The 25,129-nt window shown below is 46.2% G+C and overlaps 1 protein-coding gene across 1 annotated transcript in view; it reads right to left on the reverse strand.

Annotated features, from left to right (window-relative positions):
* The window catches only part of LOC115536286 (CUB and sushi domain-containing protein 3), a 327,005-nt gene that overhangs the window by 200,709 nt on the left and 101,167 nt on the right, over positions 1–25,129 (reverse strand). Inside the window, exon 4 of the mRNA XM_030348078.1 lies at positions 3,389–3,586. Coding sequence (XP_030203938.1) covers positions 3,389–3,586 — 198 coding nt within the window. The remainder of the gene's footprint in view (positions 1–3,388; positions 3,587–25,129) is intronic.

Below are 25,129 nucleotides of genomic sequence, written 5' to 3' on the forward strand. Positions count from 1 at the left end.
TGGCCTATATACTCCACTAAATTCAACACACTTAAATATACCAGCCGCACACACAAGCAAGGTTCCTTTGACGAAGAGACAGCTTCACCATTGGAGCAAACTCAGCCAATTAGACTATTTAATTAGCATACAGGAGGTAACCATAGCAACAACTGTCACCAAGCCTCTCGAGCTGCGTGCTTTCCTTCAGCGCCTGGTCACCAGACTTTGTTTCCTGCCGTCGTACTCAGCCTGCTCTGTAATGACCAGATGCCATTCGCCTTCCCGCCACGAGACAGAATCAAAACTATTTGTGTGTGCGCGTGTACATACATGTGTGCGCATGTGTATGCCCAGCGTGTGTTCGCATATGTTAACGTGTCCCTGTGCATGTGCTTATTTATATGCACCTGGGGTCTCTCTGCGCATGTGTGTTTTTGTGCACGGTGTGTGTTTTTGCGTGTGTGCACAAATATATTCATGAACACCGGGCCCTGCCTCGCTCGAGAAATATGTGCATTTTTTAACAGATTGCATTCTATAATAATTCAACAACACGTTGTGTTTAATATTACATGAGGCGATCAATAAATCATCCCTTTGCCAGGGCCTCCAGAGAGCAACACCAGCTCATGACCGCCGTGTCGGGGAACCCACCACTCCCAACCATAAACCCCAGCGGTGGCCTGTGGTGCACGGCCAATGTATTATGGATGCATCGATCGTGGTGTGGAAGGTAGAAGAGAGCAGGAGATAACCTAGGAGGGGATGCAGGGGCATTTCTGCCCATTGATCTGACCCGCACAGGAGTCAGATCTCTGGTGTAGAGCGTACAGTGCAGGTGGAAGGTGTGCGTGCGTGTGACTTTGAGGTTCAAAGAGTCAGGGTTTGGGGAATACAACCCCCATTCAGCCACGAGAGTCTATGGGTTGTTTGGTACTGAGTATAAAGCATGAGAGCTGGGTTTAGTGCACGAGAGCTTGGTAAAGTGCACGTGAGCTGAGTATAGTGCACGAGAGCTTGGTATAGTGCACGTGAGCTAGGTATAGTGAAGGAGAGATAGGTATAATACACAGAGGCTTGGTATAGTGCACGAGAGCGTGGGTGTATTGCACAAGAGCTTGGTATAGTGCATGTTGTATGAAGTACACCCAAGCATGAACGTATTACTGAAATACTGAGTTATTTAACAGCCAGAAGCCTAATGCTCTTTGCTAATGAGTGAAGATGCGTAGTACACCAGCAACCACACACACAATCGCACAAAACACACACTTTTACAACAGAACACCTCCTTAATCCTCCAACACAGCCACTTCCAGTGGTTCAATCTCCCATTCCCAGCCAGACTAATTTTCAGTTTTGTCAGACCCTGTTATTACTTTGTGGATTTGAACAATAACCTTCTCTCATCTTGCCCTCCTCATGGATCTTCTCCTGTAGCCCTCTGTGTGTGAAGTTATCTGTTTATGCCGACTCGTTCCCTCTCCTTCTTTGGCCTTTTTTTTGGTTCTGATATTTTGAGTTTATGTTAGGTGAATGTTGATTTGAATTGATATTCAGAATTTGTGTTGGGGCGCATAAACACACAGGCACACACACACACACACACACACACACACACACACACACACATTAGCAAGTGCAATAGATTGTGATTGTGTGTGTGCACTAAAAATGCTAAGGGACATTCCTGTGTTGTGAATAATTTAGCACCAAGATATTAGGCTCTGATTCGGTCTCTCTCGCTCTCACACGCCACGCATGCAAACGCACACTCAGACAGACATATACTTAATCATGTACATGTTTATGAGTGTCAACAAAACACTGCCCTGTACACTACCACTAGCCCTGCCTTGCAGTGCATTTGCATCACCTGACCTGTAGGGCTCATCTTAAGAGCGGCTGCTGCTTGGATCATATGAATACTTTACTCTGTTATTCATTTATTCTATCTAGTGAAGTCTATTGCGGGAAATAAAAACTCACAGCCCAACAAACGCACAAATAAACCGCAAACACGCGTGCGCACACACACACACACACACACACACACACACACACACACACACACACACACACACACACACACACACACACACACACACACACACACACACACACACACACACACTATTCCCCTGATATTGCTGAAAGCATGCCATTTTGAATCATTTGATTGGCTGGGTAAAAAATTGATGGAAAGCTAATATACTCCTGAAATGAATACCTTAGGGTGCGTGCACAAACACATACAGGTGCACACACAGACACACACAGCCAAAGCATACTTTTCATGGTGTTTGTCCAAGGCGAGTTCATCAGCGTGTGTGAGCTGCGTTCGTAGCTTAGCTTCTCCTTAGCCTCAATGACAGACTGGTGGTTACACTGCTACTAGAATGATGTCCGATGCCCGCCCCACCCACCCGCCACTCTCAACTGACACCCACACTTTATGTACTGTCCACAAAAATTCTGTTTCACAACAGTTGGCCGAACAAATTTGTGTGAGTGTGTGGTCCGACTCTGAGATGGTCAATAGTCTCAAAACAAGACAAACCCATTTATTAACTTTAAGAACCCAATAACCGACCATAAACTGAACAACTCTTTCACATGAGTTGTGTTGATCATAGCCAAGTGTCCGTAGCCATTAATAATTTGTTCACAAATTAACTTCCTCCTATGAACTCTCTTGAATTGTACCCCTGAAAAAATAAATTTCAACCGTTTTTTTGGGTTCATGCAAGTGTGTGACATCTTTGCAATGGCTTGTTATCATGTGTTCACAGTGTAAGACTGACATCCTGACAAACACTGACTTGATTTGTCAAATGAAGTTGTATTTGGCACATAAACACACACACACAAACACAGAATCTGACGCAAACCCACAATCCTTTCCACATATACACAATCACAGTCATATAAACACGCTCTCTCTCTCCCTCCCTCCCTCCCTCCCTCATCCCTCTCTATCAAACTCCATCGCTCTACCTCTCCCTCACGTCTCTCTCCCCCCTCTCTCTCTCTCTCCAGCTCACCCTCTCGCTCTCTCTGTGTATCCTGTAATCTCTCCCTCTCCCTCTCCCTCTCTCTCTCTCTCTCTCTCTCTCTCTCTCTCTCTCTCTCTCTCTCTCTCTCTCTCACAATCCTACACACACATACACAACCCTACGCACACACACATTCACAATCCTACACACAAACACTCTGACGCAAACACACAATCCTATGCGCACACACACACACACAAACACACACATATACAATCCAAGGCACACACAGAGTCCTATGCACACAAACTTTCTCCCTCGTTCTCTTTCACACACACACACAAAAACAAACAAAATCCCCCCCCCCCCCCCCCCACACACACACACAGGTCTCGGCGGCGTCTGCGTACCTCGACAGACGGGGGCGGGGAAGTCCCACACGGCAGCGTTCCCGGCGTTGGTGACGCAGGTGAGCGTGGCGTGGCCGTCCAGCACGTAGCCCGACACGCAGCTGTACTGCACGCTGTCGCCCACCGCCAGACGCCCGCCGCCACTCAGCACCGCCTTGGGGGGCACCCCGGGGTTACCACACGACATGCTGTGGAGCTCTGGGGAGGGAGAGGGGGGAGGGAGGGAGGGAGGGAGATGAGAGGGGAGATTCAGCGAAGGATCAGATGGAGGGAGAGAGGGGTGGATCAGAGGGGGGGATTGGGAGGAGTGAGGGAGGGTGGGAGGGGTGGGGGGTAAAGGGGAGGAAGAGGTGGATGGAGGGGGGAGGGAGGAGGGAGGGAGGGGGAGGGAGGGACGGATCAGGGGATGAGATGAGAGGGGAGGATGGATGGAGGGAGAGGGAGGGAAACATGAGAGGGATGGAGGGTTGGGGACGGAAGGAGGGATGAAGAGATGGAAAGATGGGGAGAGAGAGGAAGGGAAGACAAGAAGGATACATAGTTAAAACCCTGATACTGAATATCTTATAGAACATATTTATAGAATATTCATATTTTTGAATAAGGTTATTTAATGAGTATAAAAACGGATTATGTTGATTTGATAAAAAAAAAAGTAGTATTGGTTATAGAGGATTGTTTTGTTGTGAAGAAATATCCATAAAGCTCTGTCCTGTAGTCTACAGAGTCAAAGTAATACATTTGAGCTTTACTGTAAAACCATTCATCTTTGTCAACTCGTCCTCAGAACCAACCAGCATAGATATGGTCAGGAATAGTGTTCAAAATGTCCATAAATAAAAAGTGATCTCCAGAGCTTGGACTGGAAGACCACTCACTCAGCACTGAAACGACAAAAACACACAATACACACATGCATGCTTGTGTGTGTGGTTTTGTTGGTGTGCTTGTGCGTGCGTGGATGTGTGAACATATGAGTGTGTGTGTGTGCGTGCATGCATGTATGTGTGTGTGTGTTTGTGTTTATGCGTGCATGTCTGTGCGAGTATGTGTGTATGTTTATGTGTTTGTGTGCGTGCGTGAGCATGTGTGTGTGTCTGCGTGTGTGAGTATGTGTGTGTGTCAGTGTGTGCGTGCTTGCATGTGTGTGGGGTTGCCTGAGTGTGTGTGTGTGTGTGTGTATGTGTGTCTGAGAGAGAGCAGTGTATGAGGAGAAGGTGATTGGGTGGTTTTTATCGGTACTTCCAATATTCCCATAAGATACCTTCACAACCCTGAGATCAGTGGAGCAGATCACACACACACACACACACACACACACACACACACACACACACACACACACACACACACACACACACACACACACACACACACACACACACACACACACACACACACCCTGCAAGGCCACTCTTAAACGTATACTAGCATACACAATCATGCAAAAACAGTAAAGGATGCACGGAAGTGATCAAACGCACACATACACACACACACAATCAGGCCCACACACAACCAAAATACACACCCAACAATAACACACCACGACACACACCCAAAAACACACAGGCACAGACCCACACAGAGATAGAGACAGACACACACACACACACACACCAACACACACACAGGCTATTACGAGCCATAAAGCAGGAAGTGGATGCGAGGAGAGGGAGCCACTGTGGTCTTATTGTTTCAGCTTGATGGATACAACTGTAGAACTCTTCAGACATAAGGGGGAGAGGAAGGAGGGAGGGAGGGAAGGCAGGGAGAGGATAGAGGGGTGAGGAAAGGACGGAAGGAAGGAGGAAGAGAGATGGAGAGGAGAGGGGTGGGGGGAGAGGAGAGGGATGGGAGGAGAAGAGATAACGAGGGAGGAAGAGAGGGAGAGGGGAAGTAGAAGCAGGGGAGAGATAGGTAGAATATGGGAGACATGGGAGAGAAGGATATAAAAGGTGAGCCGAAGGACCGAAGAGAATAGATACATGGATGGAGGGAACAGAGAGAGGAGAGGGAAGGAAAGCAGGGCAGGGGGGAGGATGTCTTTTTCCTTTCTCCTATATGCTATCCACTTCTCCGCGGGGAGAAATGTATAGAATATAGGAGACAGGAAAGAGATGGCGGCAAAGAAAGGGAGAGGAAGGGAGTCTGGAGCTCGGACAGGAAGGGAGTCTGGAGGTGGCAGAGGGAGAGAGTCTGGAGGGGGGAGAGGGAGGGGGTCTGGAGGGGGGAGAGGGAGGGAGTCTGGACGGGGGAGAGGGAGGGAGTCTGGAGGGGGGAGAGGGAGGGAGTCTGGACGGGGGAGAGGGAGGGAGTCTGGAGGGGGGAGAGGGAGGGAGGGAGTCTGGAGGGGGGAGAGGGAGAGGTAGCAGAGAGAGGAAGGGAGGCTGAAGGGGCAGGGGGACAGGTAGCAGAGAGAGGTGAGGGGGACATGGAGACCTGAGAGAGAGAGAGGGGTAAAGGATGAGAGGAGGAGAGAGGAGTTGGATATGAGAAGACACAGAGGAGAGGGAGGGAGGGAGGGAGGGCTAGGAGACGCGGGAGAGAGAGAGGTAATGGGGGGGTAGTTGAGGAGTGGCTGGATGAGAACAGGTACACAAGAGTGGACGAGAGGAAGATGAGGCCGTGGAGGAAGAGGACAACAGAAAACAAGAGGGACTGCGATCTCTTCTTATTATCTCAGGATGATGGATAGAACTAGCAACCAAGTCTGACATAGGGGGAGCAGACAGAGGGAAGGAGAAAGGGGGGGGGGGGGGGGGGGGGGGGGGGGGGGGAGTTAAGGGGAAAAAGAAAGCGAAAATATGCTTGGCTTTCTCCCCCTGGAGTTCAAGTTCTCTCTCTCCCTCTCCCTCTCTCCCCCCTCTCTCCCTCTCTCTCCCTCTCCCTCTCCCCCCCCCCCCCCCTTCACGTGGACCTTGAATCTTGCTACTATGAATGCAAAATTGCACTAAAGTCATTTTTAAAGCATATATTTCAGGAATACGAATTTTCCGTCCTAACCGGGGACGACCAATGGCATTACATTTTCAGAGCACATCCAAGGTCCCGTGAAACACGAAGAGTCAGGAGACACATTGTCCGATGGTTAGCCTCCCTCGGCCGATTCAGCCCCTAAGACATCTACAGAAAGTGGTCTTTTTCTGTGTGTGTATTTAGGATACACACACACAAACGCACAGGGGTCATCCATCACCATGGCGACCCTCCGTGGGGTGCTCTTATTGGTTGTCGGGCTGGCCCGGTGTTGCGACCTGCTGGCATATCGATTTGGCGAGTCATTGTGTCCAAACTCTGCGTCAAGCTGTTTGTTATCTCACACACACACACACACACACACACACACACACACACACACACACACACACACACACACAGTCTCTGGTTCCGGGTGATATCACCACCCACAAGCATGTACATGTACCCACTGACACTATGACAAGGATACATGCCCACACACAGAAACACACACTGCCACACACACACACACACAGTCAGGTCACATGGTATCAGACAGCTCCTACCACATCGTGACACTTATTTTTAATCCAAACAGTTAACCCCCCCCCCCCCCCTCCCCCACCCACCCACCCACGCCTCTCCCCTGTTTCTCCTCTTTTATCACATGCCCCCTCCACCTCCTCCTCCTCCTCCACATCCCAGAATCCCTTCCCTGTCACCGCACCATATGGTTCTCCTCCCCATCCCTCCCTCCATCCATCTCTCTCTTTCTCCCCCCTCCCTCTGTCTCAAACTCCATCACCCTACCTCTCCCTCACGTCTCTCTCCCCCCCTCTCTCGCCGTCTCCCCCCCTCTCTCTCTCCAGCTCACCCTCTCGCTCTCTCTCTGTGTATCCTGTAATCCGTCTCCCTCTCCCTCTCTCTGCTACCTCCCTCCTCATCTGTGTTGTCACTCTCCCCCCCTCCCTCCCTCCCCGTGCACAGACCCTTCCCTTCCTCCTGTCAGGGCCCTCCCCTCCGTCTCATCCCCCGCTTATTCCCTGGCTTCCTACACTCAACTGCTCAAAGAATAAACTAACATGCCATTCCCAGCCCTGCCTCCTCTCTCTCTCTCTCTCTCTCTCTCTCTCTCTCTGCGTCCTCCTTGGTCTCTCTCCCCATCTCTCTCTCTGCTACTCTAGCTCTCTCTGTCCTCGGTTTACCGCAGGCTCCAGCCGTCTCCGTTACATTTGTTTTATTTAAAAGCCAACTGCCACAGCCTCCTCTTCCTTTTACCGCTGGCAGCCCTCTCTCTCTCTCTCTCTCTCTCTCTCTCTCTCTCTCTCTCTCTCTCTCTCTCTCTCTCTCTCTCTCTCTCTCTCTCTCTCTCTCTCTCTCTCTCTCTCTCTCTCTCTCTCTCTCTCTCTCTCTCTCTCTCTCTCGTCAATGGTGTCTATGGTCTCTCGTCCCCGTACCCACACTCCCCAAGGCCTCTCTCTCTATCCTCCTCCGCTGCTCTCTCTCTCTCTCTCTCTTTTCTACATTCATATCAGTCATCTCTCGCCCCAGTACCCCGCATAGTTCCCAGCCCACTTGCTCCTTTGGACTCTCTCTCTCTCCGTCATTTTCTCATGCGTAACTATGCTCTCTCGCCCGGTCCCCAGTTCACCATAACCATGATTCCAGTCTCAGTTGCTCCATTCCAGCCCGCCGCTTTATGGGCCATCTGCACAACGATGTGCATCTGTCACACGCACACACACACACACACGCACAAACACACACGCACCAACACACACACACAGGGACCTAGACACTCAGACACAAGCACACACGCATCTGCAACCTAGGCACACTTCTACACACACACACGCATGCACACACACACAGACACACACACACAGTCATTTACCCGCTTCATAATTCCTCCCTAGATAAGCAATTACAGCGGAGGAGTCCAGGTGGAGAGAGAGAGTGAGAGAGCGAGCGAGAGAGAGAGCTGGGAGCATGAGGAGCAGTGACGGATGGGAGGACGAGTGAGGGAGGAAGAGAAGAAGAGAAGAAAGAGAGATGGAGATGCTGAGCAAGAGGGGGAGCGAGGGAGATGATGAGGGAGAGGGCAGGAGGAGGGGAGAGAGAAGGAGAGTAAGGAGTAACAGATGGAGATAGGGGGGGGAGAGAGAGAGGAAGAGAGAGAGAAGGGAGGAAGAGAGTAAAAGAGTTGCAGAGCAAGCGGGACAGCTAGGGAGAAGGAGGAGGGAAGATGGAGGGAGGAGGCAGATAGAGAGGAACAGAGAGAGTGACATCGGGAGTGTGGTAGAGAGAGAAAGTAGCAGAGTGACAGAGCTAGGGAAAAGGAGAAGGAAGGATGAGGGAGATAGCATGAGAAGAGGAGGGGAGAGAGAGCAGGGGAGTATGAGAGACAGAGAGAGAGAGAGAGAGAGAGAGAGAGAGAGAGAGAGACGGAGAAAAGGATGAGGCGGAGTAGCACTGCAAAAGAGATAGGAATGGAGAAGGGGGAGATAATTGATGGAGAGGAAGAGAGAGAAAGAGAGAGAAGACAGATGAGAGTGAGAGAGAGAGAGGCAGGGAGGAAGTGAAAGAGAGGGGGGGGAGAGAGAGGGAGCTAAGTGGTGAGGAAAAGGGAGGACAAGAAAAGGCAAGCTGACAGACTCCCAGAGACTTTAGTGAGACAGATGACACCGTAGGCCAGGGGGCTGGGGCGAGAGAGACCGGCTATGAACATCTGAGAGAGAGAGAGAGAGAGAGAGAGAGAGAGAGAGAGAGAGAGAGAGAGAGAGAGAGAGAGAGCTAGACAGAGCTAGACAGAGAGAGAGAGAGAGAGAGAGAGAGAGAGAGAGAGAGAGAGAGAGAGAGAGAGAGAGAGAGAGAGAGAGAGAGAGAAAGAGAGAGAAAGAGAGAGATAGGCTTGGGGTTTTTACACCACTGTCAGCACTACCCTTTACGATGAATCCAAACGAATCAAAGTTCATACCGGAACGAACTAGATGCAGAGAATAAAGAATAGCGCCTGTTTTTAAGCCTGCGGTCCCTCATAAACACGGGGAGAAAATATGATTCCGCCCTCCCCCCAAAAAGCTTCTCTTTTATATGATCCCTTTAAAAGACGGCAGGATTTACAAGGTCTTCCCTGGAGCAGGGACACAGGGGAGATGATTGAATGGGGGGGTAGGTTGTGTTGATATACTGCCTTGTGCTACCCGCCGTAGAACTGGTTGACGTGATCGCTCAACCGCCTTCTTCCGGTCTTGCTTTTCCCTATTATGAGTTCTATAGTTTGTTTGTGAATTATTCTCGCTAAGATTGTTTTGTTTTTTGGGTTGTTGTTTTTTTTAACAGGGATATTCAGAACTTATTCGGATATATAACAGAACATCTTCAAATCAATCCCTGAGCGTCAACACCAGTCATCAACATAAAGTTTGTTTCCGTTAAAAAAATGTCCAATTCAGTTCATTCAGTTTGTCATTTTCCTTGTTTGAATATTCAAATCCATGAGGACTCTGAGAGATGAGAAGAATAGAGTGAAAGTGTCAAGAGAAAATGTCCAGAAAGAATCAACAGAATTGCAAAAGGGTTGAATGGAATTGGAAATGTGTATTATGAAGTTTGGCTCTACTGGGGGAATTAGCAATGAATAAAATATGAAATAAATATGAAATATGAATTATATCAATCCAACATGAAAGGAATAGAAAAGACAGAAAGTGCCAAAATGAATCAAACTGAAAAGTTATAATCTTAGAGGCAACCTTCGCTCTCTAGCTCAGAAAACTTATTTGCTTGCACCAGACCAATAATAAAAATACATTGGGGTGGCGTGCTCTGTTGCCATGGCTCTAGGGAAACAATCAAGAATGCCAACAAGCAACTAGACAATAACGGACTGTCTTGTTAGATAAATCAAATATTATAGTTTTGTACTACGTTTTCTAGGACTGGATGTTTTAAAAATATTCCCATGACACTGGGATGCAGCTACTTCTTGGATAATAATGGATATACCCCCCCCCCCCCATCCCTGCCTGTCAATTGAACTAAAAGTGGATGCTGACTGCTGAGAGAGACTTAAAGAAATAGCTGTATATATAATATATATATATATATATATATATATATATATATATATATATACACACACATGGGAGAGAAACAGGGAAGGAGACATATCTTTTTGTGCTTTCGCAGTGTAAATCTATGTTTTCCATGCCCATAAAGCATAGAATTGAATTGAATCGAGGGAGAGAGACAGAGCAAGAGGGATCTAGGCAGATGCAGAAAGACAAAAAGAGAGATCGAAAGAGAGAGAGAATGAGAGAGAGAGAGTGAAATACTCGATGCGGTACACACTCCGCATCCCTATGACAACCACCACATGTCTGATCCCGCGAGCTTAGCAAAGCACAGCGGCAGAAACCCTAAGTCCGGGAGAAAGTCCCTTCCTCAGCTCTCGGGTTTGATTCCCTGTGGTGAATCCTGGGAAGAGAATCCCGCCTCCACAAGTCTCCGTTCAACAGCAGTCTGTACAACCCCTCACCAAGGGTCCCTGAGGGGAGGGCCCAGGATCAGGAAGAGCTCAACTCAAGTCCAAACCCCCAGGCCCCCCAGGGCCTGATCTACCTGAAATGGGTTCAGTTTCGAGTTGCCATGAACGAATGAAAACGTTGAATGTACGAAGACGAGACCACGTATTCCACACGTTTGCTATTTCCTGTGAAACAACTACAAAGAAATGAAATCATCCAAAGCCACTTAAAGGATTTGAGATACAGGTCATTGGGATCCGAAGGATCAAGCAGCTGTGAGGATGCCTTGCTCATGGATGCCTGAGGGTATTTCTGCAGACATTGGGGGTCGAACCTAGTACTTTGTGGCTGGGAATCGACACCCTAAGCCACTACATCCATATATAGGTATCTGAATATACAGCAAACTACTAATGAGTAAACAAATGGCCTACAAAAACAAATGCATTCATTAATAAATGCATTCATTACCCATCACCCAATAATCATTGGGTGATGGGTAATAGCAATACTACACCCTTGCCTGCCAAAAGACCCTAATACGCATACATAAGGACTACCGCATTGCCACATGTACTTCACGGCAAAAGAGCTTTTCGCAATGAAGACAATGTGATACCTTGCTTGAACCCCATTCGAGAGTCCTCCTATATGCTGGTGAAAGATCAACTACACAATTATGCGTCTCAGCGTCACGTACTGCTGTGTGAAGGGCAGCGCGTCGGGGTTGAGGCACAGTGTTGCGTAGGAGCAACGTACTCCGGTCGGTGCTAATGAGTTGGTCCTACTCGAATGGGAGACCGTACGTTTTTGACCGAATATACAATGGCTCCAGATGATTGAGCTGCATATTAAATAATACGTTTCGAGATCCTTATCTTGATGTTTTTGTGCCTTTAAAATAGGAGGGAAACAGACTGGATGGATGTGGGCACACGGAGGCTTAAGGGCGTTTAATTAAAAGTGTTGGTGGAAATGTGCAAATGGAACCATTTATTATCACGTCAATCACGAGCGGCCCAGTTGTTTTTCCAGATAATGACACAATCCTGCTCAATGCTTAACTCAATTATTTCACGCCATTGTTATGTCGTCTGCCACGAATGTTCTTCACACTATTACCGTTTTGGTGTGCAGCTTACACTTGAGGGAGTGGATGTCCACAGGCAACGGTTTGGACGTTGACGCTGTCATTGTTTGAGCCTCTTGGTCATTCACTCTGGAAGCATCAGTGCTGAGTTTCATGCTTGGATCGGATGTTTTGTTTTGGCTTGTTCACATTATTAAATAACAGCGACGTCACACGCAGCACACACAGAAGTAAACACGGAGGCTGATAAGGTCAGGGATTACTGTTCCATTTCTGTGCAGATATGTGCAAATGCTCAGTGGGGTTGACAAAAAAATTAGATTCATATTGCGTTTCTTTCCCTGTTTGAATCGTAATTTCTAAAGCGGTTCAATTCATCGGATCAAAAGTGTGATTTGAATAACGCAGAAGCTAAAACTACAATATCCTGTAGGAATTGGTGCGTGGACATCAATGGCTTTCAGATCCATTCATCGTTCTGAGTCCAACTCGATTACTGCAGCGGATCAATTTAGCCTAAAAGTTTCCCAGGAAGCACAGCTTCCCCAGTATGAGATCAGCCTACAAATAAGGGGTTGAGGACACTGTGCAAAGTTTTGAAGAAATAACACAGCAGCACTAGAACTATTCAAGAGAATTACCCATACAGTGGATGAACCCTAAAGTGGGTGACGGATTGCCAGAAAACGAAAGAAGATCATTATTAATCATCATCCAACCTACTTTAAACTATTATTTGTACTGTCCCATCACTGACTTCATTCCTCTATGGCAGATGCAGTTTCCTGTTTGTATTCAACGACTCTCGCCCGCGCAGACATTTACGAAGGTCTGTCGAAAATGATGTAAAAGTCTCATTAACTCCCGATCTTGACAGTTCAAACTACAGGTCGAAGGCAAAAAACAGACGTGCGTCTGATTCAGGACCGCAAATGAAAGTGCCCCCATTAAGCTTCACACTCTGAAGGCTTCTTGTCATCCTGCTTAGTGTCAATACCAACATCGTGCTCAAGGCCGAAACAAAACCAAAAGTTCACATCATTTGGTCCGACTCGAAATTATACAGGAAAAAAGGTTAAAACCATTACCTAGATCCTTGACGGATGGCTCTGGCCGTGTCTTGGGGTCTTGTCAAAGCCCTGCAGTATTATCTTTGATATAGGGGACCCCCGCTGCCAGGCTCTGTACTACAAGAGAACAAACATTTGGCTGTCCTGCGCTCCGATTGGTAAAAGGGCATGCTGACCTGATGGAAGGCGCCTGCTACTCTAAGTGCTTTTGAGCAGCGCTTTATTGATATTGGTGAATGCCTTTTTAGTCGTTTTTTTTTTGCGATACCCATTGCCATTCAGAAGCGATGATGTAACTGAGAAGTATATTATGAAGGAAACGTATGGGATTTTGCTTTGTTTGGTTTGTTGAGCTTCTTCCTAAAGGTCGTCATGAATTTAAGATCAAAAGGGGTCGATCGACAAAAAACATTTAGAGTCGGTGCATGAGCTTGCACGTGTGTGTGTGTGTGTGTGTGTGTGTGTGTGTGTGTGTGTGTGGTGTGTGTGTGTGTGTGTGTGTGTGTGTGTGTGTGTGTGTGTGTGTGTGTGTGTGTATGGTTGCGGGGTATTGAGTTAGTTTGCTAAGAAGGAATTTTTGGGGTGATTAAAGCCACACACATATACAAACACACACACACACAATCAATCTCAGAAAGTCCACTTTTCACTGGCACCTGATTTCTAATGGTATAATCAAAACTTTTCATAATTACATCTAATTATGAACATATTAATGGATGTGTGGGAGTCAGTGTGTGTGTGTGTGTGTGTGTGTGTGTGTGGTGTGTGTATGTGTGTGTGTGTGTGTGTGTGTGTGTGTGTGTGGTGTGTGTGTGTGTGTTACTTTGTGGATCAGAGGGAGAGAAACAGAGAGCGATTCAGAAGCAGGGCTCAGAAGACTAAATCTCCTGACAGCTGTCAGGATCAATTACCAGGCACAATACACACAATTAGGTTTGATACAGTGTCCTGAACGTTATCAACCAAGGCATTGTCAGTCCAAATGCTAACATTAACATGCAAGTTACCCCTTATTGTGGCCAAGTGTCGGGGGCATTCAACTAAACTCTATGGAATGGGGAATGTACGCCATGAATGAGTGCTGTTAGCATCTCCATCGAAAGGAACACGTGGTGAATTAGCCTGAGAGACCATGGTCGCTAGCTTAAGCTCGCCAGCTCAGTGCTAGGCCAATTTACTCAATCATGGTTCAGATCAGTCTGTAGGGCCCCTGAAGAAAATCGTACCCTCAAGGCTATAGCAACAGAGCTACTCAGACAGACGCTAGTATGGGTCGTCGTTAACACCACTATGTGATGGAATGTGCAGATATGAGTGTGTGGTGCATGTGAATCTATGCTATACATGGCGGATGTATAATTCTGTCTGTGTATATTATATCAAACACATATTGCATGTGAACGCCCACGCGGTGTGTGCGTGTGCGTTGAGTGAGTGCGTGTTTGTGTGAGTGTGTGTTTGGAGCAGCTCCTTGATGCGGTGATCAATGTTACTTGGAGGGCCGGTTCAATAAACCGTTAGATTCCCCCCTAAAGACATCCTGCCAACAGAACTTCATTAGAGGCAACACATGGTGCATGAGCCCAACGAACACCCCCCTCCCCCCCCCCCCACACTCCCCACACACACACACACACACACCACACACACACACACCACACACACACCACCACACACACACCACACACACACACACACACACACACACACACACACACACACACACACCCCTCCCCAAACCCTAAACCCTCATTCCCCTTCCCATCTCTGTTCCTCTATTTGTGTGTGTTTATGGGCTACAGCCATCAAGGACATGTATAACATCCCTCTCTCTCTCTCTGGTTCCCTTTATGTTTTCCCCCATCTATTGGTTCTCCCCCTCTCTATCCCTCTCTTTTTGCCTTTTCCTTCTCCTTTCCTCTCCCCTCTCTCTTTATTTCCCCTCTCCCTATCTTTCTATCTATTCCTAGCACTCTCATCTTTTGAAAAATGTTCTTTTTCTCTCTCCTCTTTCTCTCTTCTCTCTCTCCCTCCATCTCTCTCTCTCCCTAGATATCTCCGTCAGAAGTATTAGATGTGGTCCACTTTGTCTGTTCCCATTTGCAAAGCATGACCCCAGAGCCTTCAGACACACAAGCCAAAACTAAGGTCCCCTGTTTACAAGCACTAGAGACACCAGGCTTTGATGGTCCACTTAGATGTGGCACTCCTCCTGGTTGTTAGCCAGGGACACTAGAAGTTCTGGGAAGGGGACTGATCCAATCCAAACACAGTAACCTGTATCAGTATCAGATGTATGAATGTAGTATCCCTCCTACTCAGGTGGACCACTGCCCGCGCGCGCACACACACACACACACACACACACACACACACACACACACACACACACACACACACACACACACACACACACACACACACACACACACACACACACACACACACACACAAAGTCGGCCCCATTGGTAAGCCGGTAGACCAGGGACTAGAGTGTCGTCCCCTATTTGCTGATTGCACATCAGTTCATTGGAAGAGTTTATATTTCCCGCAAGGGTGAGCTACTTCTTCCAGATGTAGCATCAGGGTCTGTACCCAGGGTCTTAAATGACGCCAAAACGCCCGTCCACCTCGCGCCACACACACACACACACACACACACACACACACACACACACACACACACACACACACACACACACACACACACACACACACACACACACACACACACACACACACACACCTTTGTTACAACTGGGGTATTTCTTCAGGATACAAACTTAGGGTTTTAATGACTATCTCAACTCACTCACGCACGCACACGCACACGCACACACAACAGACCATCCTTTTAATGTCCTCCTCGTTCACCTGTCCCAAGTCCAGCTCACCCTCCCTCCACACCTCTCCGTTATCTTCCTTTACAGACATTTCTCTTCTCACTCCTAATTAAACCGGTGTGTGTGTGTGTGTGTGCGTGTGCGTGTGCGTGGTGTGTGCATGTCGCTGTGCCTTCCTGTGTACGTGGCAGCGTGTGTGTGTGTGTGTGTGTGTGTGTGTGTCTTGCCTCAGTATTAATTAAAGGTGTGAATGCTAATTGGTCAGATCGATATGGGGTCGTTAGGTCCCAGGGGTCAGCAGCCAATAGGAAATCGTTAGGTGTCTGACATCACTGTCAATCTGCTGAGGCCGCACTGCCGCGTGGCAGAGGAACACAGGTGTGGGTGTGCATGCAGGCGCACACAAATTCTCACACGCCCACACACCAACACATGAATAGACACTCAAACACACACTGAGGTGACACAGAAAGGGAGAGTTTGACCTGGAGGCGGGAGAGGCAGGGTGGGCGCGAGTTAAGAAGCCAAAACGATAGTGAGACACCGCTGGCTCGAAAGATTGAGAGTTATAGAATGACTCAAAAGCTAAATCGATCCGTAGCGGCATGCAGAAGAAAGAAAATGTGTGTGTGTGTGTGTGTGTGTGTGTGTGTGTGTGTGTGTGTGTGTGTGTGTGTGTGTGTGTGTGTGTGTGTGTGTGTGTGTGTGTGTGTGTGTGTGTGTGTGTGTGTGTAAATAAAGGGACCATGGTGGGTTGTGGCCTGTGAAGCAGAACTAAGCAAATGAGTGTGTCCAATCTTTTCGCAACTTTTTGCATCGATCGATACGAGGACAGACAATCCAAAACACAAGTACACAAAACATTCACGTATAGAAGCCCACAGACAAATAAGCAGGTGCACCAGCACACCCTCTTTGTTTGACTTTTTCTCACTCTCCCTACCTCCCTTTCTCTCCCTCTTTTCTCAATCTCCACCTCTCATTCTCCAGGTCATGCTTATCAGCCTGTGTTATTCTTTTCCCCAGATGATGGCAAGGGAACAGAAGTTCACCTGGGACGACCCACACTGTTACCGTGGAGACGAGGAGGAGGCTTAGGCGGAGGAGGTGGAGGTGAGGAGATCAGAGTAGGAGACACGTTGGGAGGAAGAGCGGAAGGAACACAAAAGGAAGAGCGAACTTTCCCCCGCCCCTGCCAAAGATTCCGGTGTCTGTGTGCGACTTCTGTAAATTCCACCAAATTGAAACCAATTAAAAAAGTGTGAAGGAGGTGAGCATGTTTGTGTATGTGGGTTTCAAAAAGAGTTAGAGTTGGTTGTACAGCCTCAATCAGCCAAACAAAAAGCTGCCTCAGCAAGGCCTTTGTTATCCCTCCTGAAAAAAAACTTTTCCAGACCTTGTGACACAAGATTGGGTCTGGCAATGTGAATTTAAGGTTTGTTCCAACCTTAACCTTTCATTCTTAACTGAAAAAAATGCACGCATACACAATCACACTCACCAAACACACACACACACACACACACACATACACACACACACACACGTAACCAAAACACAGACACACAAACTCTTACACAAAGTGCATTTTTTTCAACACAGTCACCACAAACACAACTCTAAAAACACTGCTTGTTTTAGTGAACCCTTTTAAAATGGTTTACATGTTTGGAAAGGTATTCATTTAGTGTCTCGCCATTGGGAAACACCCCAAAAAACACATCAACTGTCAGAAAGTGGGTAATGAACCACAGAACTGCACAGTGAGTGGTCTGAAACACACAACAAAGTTCTGTCTGCGGTAGGCTGGCTAACACACTGAGGGGTGTGAAAGCTATTTAAGTGGAAATTGGTTCTGCTTTTGAGCTTATTTGTCTAGCAGTGTGTCTCTGAGGGCTGACTGCTACTGTCATTCTACTCAGCACATTTTAATAACACCAGCGCAATGCTGTGTGTGTGTGTGTGTGTGTGTGTGTGTGTGTGTGTGTGTGTGTGTGTGTGTGTGTGTGTGTGTGTGTGTGTGTGTGTGTGTGTGTGTGTGTGTGCTGTGGTGGTGTCAACGATAACCAACTCTTCCAATATGTATTGCTGATAACATCTACATTTGGGTGTGTGTGTGTGTGTGGATTTTGGATTTGTTATAGCTGTGCCTACTGTAGCATGACTTATTAAATGTAACATCAAGAGGCCCATGGAAAGCTGATTGACAGCCAGAAACACACATTCTCTCTTACACACTCACACACACACACACACGTTGGCACAAACAAATCCCCCTTCCAAAAAAGTGCACACTAACCTCCCACTCACACACACACATTCTCTCACACACACACACACACACACACACACACACACACACACACACACACACACACACACACACACACACACACACACACACACACACACACACCACACACACACACACACACACGTACTTGTGCGCTACCTGACTCACGTAAACGATGAAAACCAACCAAGCAAGGAAGGCACGGTGGAGCAATCATCCACAGCATAAAGACTATCATCGCCCAACGGCTTGCTCGCAAATACAATGCATGATGGGTAGTCAGGGAGTAATTACAACAGGGCCAAAGATAGCTGTAAACAAGTAAAACTAGTGGAATGAACACATAATGAATCTCCTCCCATCACCAGAGTGGAGATAAGCAGTGCTAATGACAGGAAGACAACAACCTGCAACTGACAGATTTGGGCGGTTGCGTTTAGGAATTACATTTTTAATTGTTAGGTTTAGTCGTTTAAACTAACTCACGCAGTTTAGGAATTAGGTTTTTAACGGTAACTGCATTACATTTTCAATAATTAAGTTTAATCATTTGGTTTTAAATGGGGAAGTTTAGGCACTAGGGATTAAATGGATCAGGCATTTTTTAAATTTGACAGAAAATCCTTAAAATGGTTTGGGAATTACGTTTTAAATGGTTACGTTTGGATATTCACTTTTAAATGGTATTGCCATAAAAAGGTGTTGAAGGTAATATGTAAGAGGTATTAGTTGTTAGTATAGCAGAGAAAGGCAGAGTTATTAGTGAGAAAAATCCGCTGCGACAATATCCAAGTCCTCTGTATGATCTCATTTACATATTCTACCACTCCCAGCTCATTTCTGACCAATCAGGGCGTTTCTTCCCTGATGAGTCCAGGGAATCCGTCTTCAATCAATGGCGGAGGAATATAGCAAGAGCTCAGTTTCTAAATCTTGCACCCTTCCACACTTTTCTGCTCTCCCTCTATCGCAAACCCTCAAATCTGATTTTTACTTTTATAAGTTCAAGCAATAGGTTATTTATTTATTTATTGGTTTATTTCAGGGACATTGCACACTAATCGACAATTGCAAACAGAAAATAAAATATGCAGACAATAAAACACAGCGTACTAAAACATCATAGGAAAGTGCAAACTGTAGTAGATTAGAGCAGAACACATACAATAAAAGCACATATACAGCAGCATAAAGCACAAACATGCAGCACCAACCCATTATAAATATTACTTTGAAACATAAGGTCCACAATGGTTTCGGTATGGGTTGAGGTTTAGGTTTCATGTTGGCTGCAGTAACGTCTTGGTATAAGGTTGGACATTTTTGAGTTCAGCTATTTAGTTATGCCACATATCTGCCAAAATGTCTAAAAGTATGTCAATTCTTTGTAATATTACAATACAAGTGTACTCCTTATTTCCGTAACCTGCATCATACATTTTGCTGTTCTCTTTGATACACTCTTGCATAGTGTGTGTGTGTGTGTGTGTGTGTGTGTGTGTGTGTGTGTGTGTGTGTGTGCGTGCGTGCGTGTCCCGGAAGATAGTCTTTTTGGAGATTGATTCCACAGGGACAAGATATGCTGCAATGTCCGTGCAAACCACACACACACACACACACACACACACACACACACACACACACACACACACACACACACACACACCACACACACACACACACACACACACACACCACACACACACACACACACACACACACACGATCAGATAGTGAACTGTAATTCTGAATATGTAAAACTCAAAATGTGTAATGTGTTTTGCTGTCATCAAAAGGCTGCTTTGCATTTCAAATAGGCTGTCTATTAAAAAGCTATGCAACAATACACATCAATCAACAATGCACAGTGATCACCAAGTTGTCACTTCTAACTGTCTGTGCCGCAAACTAGATGTATACAATTTAATGTATGATATCTGTAACCCCTCCACAACCAATCATGTTGCGTCGACTTTTGATTGTAAATATTCAACAAATATTTCCAACTTGCAATTAAATGGTTTATTATTCTGAGGACCTGTGCATGTGAAAAGTGTGAAACTCCACTGATAACTGAAGTATAACTATTTAAAAAACAATTGCCAATTTGAAAATTGGCTGTTAAATCCACAGCAACGTGCACAAATCATCTAAACGTTACAACCAGTGTGTGTGGACAACCCTAGCACACTAATCATTATCCGTTATTGGTTAAAGAGGTGTGTGACGTTTCTGTTTTTGGCCAGGTATTGTACTACAACAGTCTATATCTGGTTCAGTGAAAAAGTGTTGTTAACATAATTTTTTTGAAGTGTTTGACGATCCCATTTTTGGCCAGGCATCGTTCTTGAACAGTCTATATCTGGTCCAGAGAAAAAGTTGTATTAACATAATTTGTTAAAGGTAGGTGACCCTTCCTTTTTTGGCCGGGTTTTGTTCTAGAACAGTCTATAGCTGGTCTAGAGAATCTTGGGAATCATTTATATCACAAAAGTGATTTGTTAAAAGGTGTGTGGCGTTCCCGTTTATGATAAGATTTTTCTAGAAAAATCTATATGTACTTCAGAGAAGAATAATTTGTATCAATAATATAATTTGTTAAAAGGTATGTGGCCAGGTTTTGTTCTAAAAAACAAAAAGGTTCTCCAGAGAAGAATATTCTTAGGACACCGATATTGCTAACATCATTTGTTAAAATGTGTGTGACGCTCTCGTTTAAGTCCAGGTTTGTTCCAGAAGGGTCTTTGTCGTGGACCAGATAATAATAACAGGAGGACAGGAGGTGTTATGAATGAACTGTGTACAGTTCCTCCGGGACAACACACAACGACAATGGCAGCAGGTGCAGCAGAGGTCTGGCCGTGCAGTGAAGAGTTCCGACAGAGCGTTAATAATCAGCATTTTCTTCACCCTCACAATGGGAGGCAAACGCTCAGAGAATTAGCTTTTGGAAGGGTTCGTTGAAAAACGTGAGGAAGAGCCACCGACTCCATAAAAATAGTAAGGGGAGTAAGTCAGTGGCACAGAGACCACTTTAACACGTTTAGGGATTCTATCGGCCAACAATTACTTCCCGGGCGACAGATAAGTTAAACAACACCGGAGTGAGAGGAAGGGATAGCAATGGGAGGTGATGAGAGGAGAAGCAGGAGAAGGAATCGCAGCTGCCGGAGAAGGAGCTAACTGAATGACTTTTTCTAATGATCAATTAGTCAATTAAACTCTGCGCGACTCCTCTCGGGGTCGGCTCTTAACATAATAAAACCTGCAGCTTGGAACAACCCAGGCCCTCACAGGGGGGTTACGGGACGGTGTGCCAAGGAAGGTGTTGTGCTTATTTGTTTTTGCGGACTGCATTGTGTCGTCGGGGTGATTGTTTAATAGCTCTGATTGGCTGTCAGCATTGGGTTAATTTATGGAAGGGTGAACGCCGTGTTAAAACGCAGTTTCAATCACAGTGGTGAGCGAATAGTGCTGAGCCGGCGCGCTGCAGTGTTCCTCTTTTTGGTTATGCTAATACCGTGACATTCTTTTCCTCCCCGACTTGGCAGTGGATGCTGATTGGATGGACTCAGGTGGTGACCCTGCAGGGAAGCTATTTGATTGGCTGGATGATTTGGAAGTAATAATGACAGACTTTGAGTGAGGGAAGGTATAACACACCTTTACAAGCACATGCACGAATAGAAACACACGCACACACACACACACCTAAACATTTAGCTTAAATGGCTCTATAATTCAGTCAGGTTGAGCTGGCAGATCTGAATATCAAATCAATATTTCTCGCGACGGTCTGCTTGGCATCAACGAACCATTTCTGTCCAAGAGCTAAAAGATATTTCAGCAGTGTCATATAATTCCCTAAAATGATTTAATAAGCAGTTGATATTATATATTCTATACTTTTTTTGCAAATCACGTCCATCGTGCCATTCCAGGCAAAACGATATTTGGCCACAATTTTGGGGTATACTGCAATTACATTAAAGAGCCAAATTAGTATATCATTGGTCAAATGGCCTTTTTTGTCGGACAACCTATCCAGGTAGACAAGAGTCTGGCAGCTGTTTACTCAATTAACTAATGAAAAGTAATGCATTTAACGGCGACATCTGGTTTATACATCACTTTCCTGACTTAAAATGTCAGACACATACGGGGGCTACAGAAGCAAAGCGAGAGTAAGTAGCACTTTGCGATGATTAAATCTTTCACATTTCACGTTCATATTCCACTCGCTCCGATTGTCTTTACAGGAGGCGACTGGCCGCTAACGGGCCCGATCGATCGCAGCGTAACAGTGGCCGTGATTGGTGTCTCAAAACTAAATCACAGAGAAACTCACATCGCCCCTGTCGGCTCAACTGTCTATACCTTCGCTAACCTCATTTACTACGGACCTATAAATTCCGCCAAGCGCTAACGAAAAACGCTACTCATATCAAACCGAAAGAAAACGCTGATGTCGTCCGGTAAACTGAACATTTCACGATTTCAAGATCACAGATCACATACATCACACGGTCGTGCAATCTTAATCGCCGCCATTATTCAGAAATAAAGGCTCATTAAACGGCTACCTCTGCCAGTACGGGTCACCTTTTCTCTAATGCTTTACGGCCTCACCCTTTACGACCCGCAAGGTTAAGGGAGATGTAACCGTGACTAACAATGGAAATGAATCTGATTTCAGGCCAACGCTCTTGACAGCTTCCGTGTGGATAACCTAAAAAGGTCTTTAGTGCACCACTTCTCCTCCATTATGCTAATGCTCAATCTCTTTTTATCCACCCCTCGACGGTTACAGCACCGCTGCGTTATCGCCACCCTTTGCGGTAGACGATGTTCTAACAATTAGCGTGTGTGTTAGCCTCTTGATGCTAATAGGAGTCGCGCGTTGTTCGTCCGCCGTCTCTTCCCCGGCAACCCCTGATCTTATGTCAACCGTCCTGATGGGACGTTACGTCGTTGGTTTAACTGTTCACAGTTATAGTCATGGTTGAGCCAAGTTCAAGAGTTTGAAGGGAGTTTTATATAATTTGAAAGACACACAAATGGTACACACACAGCTGGTACTAACTATTTTGTGATTAATATTCAGCCTGTTCATCTCTCCATCTCGCTCTCTCTCCCACTCACTCTCTCTCTCTCTTTCAGAAGTAATATGGGCCAAAGGATAGGTCAATCTCACTGTTATTTCTCGATATGATTATGTATTACACAGCCTGCTCCGCCACACCTGATGTCACCACTTGACTGTGTGGGTGTGTGTGCACTGCATGATGTGTTTCTGTTTTTTCTCAGTTGGAGTGTGTGTGTGTGTGTGGTGTGTGTGTGTGTGTGTGTGTTTTGTATGTGCGTGTGTTTTTGTGTGCCTTTGTGTGTCCATGTCTGTGTTAGTGTTTAGTAGTGTGTTAGTAAGTGCATGCTTTTGTTCGGTGTGTATGTGTTTGTACGTGCATGCATGTGTGTGATATGGGTGTGTGTACGTGCATGTGTGTGGTGGCCGTGTGTTTTGTTTTTCTTTCCATCTAATCCATCTCTTTTTGTCACTCATCCTCTTTCAATCATTCTCTACTTTATTTTCCTCCTGTTCCTTCCTATATGAAGTCTTACACTCTGATAGAATACAACACAAACACAAACAAACACACACACACACACAAATACACTTACATGACTCACAATCCCCAAGAGAGGGCCCCTCCTACCTACCTACCAAGCTACCCACCTACACAGTCGCACACACACACACACACACACACACACACACACATAATCTCTCTAGAGGGTCGGAAAACAAGCTGTTCCTCTGGGGGAAAAGCTGACATATACTCCTTCATCTAAAATGCATGGAATACATGTTTGCGTGCGTACGTGCATACGTGTGTGTATGTGTGTGTGTATGTGTTCATCGGTTTTGCCTGGGCTTGTTGGGTGAAAAATACAGTATGAAATATACCCATTACCATTTATATGTGCTTGCAGGAGAACTGCAGAAACGCAGGTGGAGATCCAGAGGATGATACGGGACACACGTACACACACACATATAGACCGTGGGCATGTGTATGTATGTGCAGCGATACTATAACTCACTAAACAGTGCTTCAGAGAACACTTGCCGTTTCACAAGGGTAATTGGAGAGACAGAGACAGGGATAAGCCCTGTTAAGTCTTGCAAACAACCTAGTGTTGTTCACCTGGTAAAACCAATCAACTCCTGCGGATTTCATCACAACTGAACTGGGGGAATCAACAGAGAACAAAGGAAACCGGCTTTTTGAATCGACTTTCAAAGCGGAAAAAATCCAAGATCGAGATTAGGATATCGGCGTTGCGGGAAGCTTCTCTGATATCCTAATCTTGATTGTTCAAGGATGATTCAAGGAGGATTTGAAAACAGGATTTCATTGGATGCAGTAAGGATTGTGAGACATTAAGAAGCGTGCGGGAGGAGAGAGAGAGCGAATGAGAGAGAGAGATGAGAGAGAGAGAGAGAGAGAGGGAGCAAGAGAGAGAAGAGAGAGGGAGCAAGAGAGAGAGAGAGAGAGAGAGGGAGCAAGAGAGAGAGAGAGAGAGAGAGGGAGCAAGAGAGAGAGAGAGAGAGAGAGACGAGAGAGAGATGAGATGAGAAGAGAGAGAGAGAGAGAGAGAGAGAGAGAGAGCTTGAGGGACAGCTCGAGACTCATCTAGGGCTGCACCCAGACTGGTTCTGAAAGTTGAACTGGGGTTTCCTCAATCCCAGTTCAACCATTAACTTGAATAGGGGAGTGCTTCAAAACAGTGGCATGGGGGGCTGCAAGGGATGCCAGGAACAAACTGCAGCATGCTGCCACGAAAGTTTGACAAGTTTCACTCTTGGAGAACGTTACCCTTATGTTAAGCCAAGGTAGAGAATCACGTATGCCGAACATCAGAAGGGACGAACCTTTTGTTCTACCAGGTA

Source organism: Gadus morhua, chromosome 22, assembly GCF_902167405.1.
Source record: "Gadus morhua chromosome 22, gadMor3.0, whole genome shotgun sequence".
NCBI lineage: Eukaryota > Metazoa > Chordata > Actinopteri > Gadiformes > Gadidae > Gadus > Gadus morhua.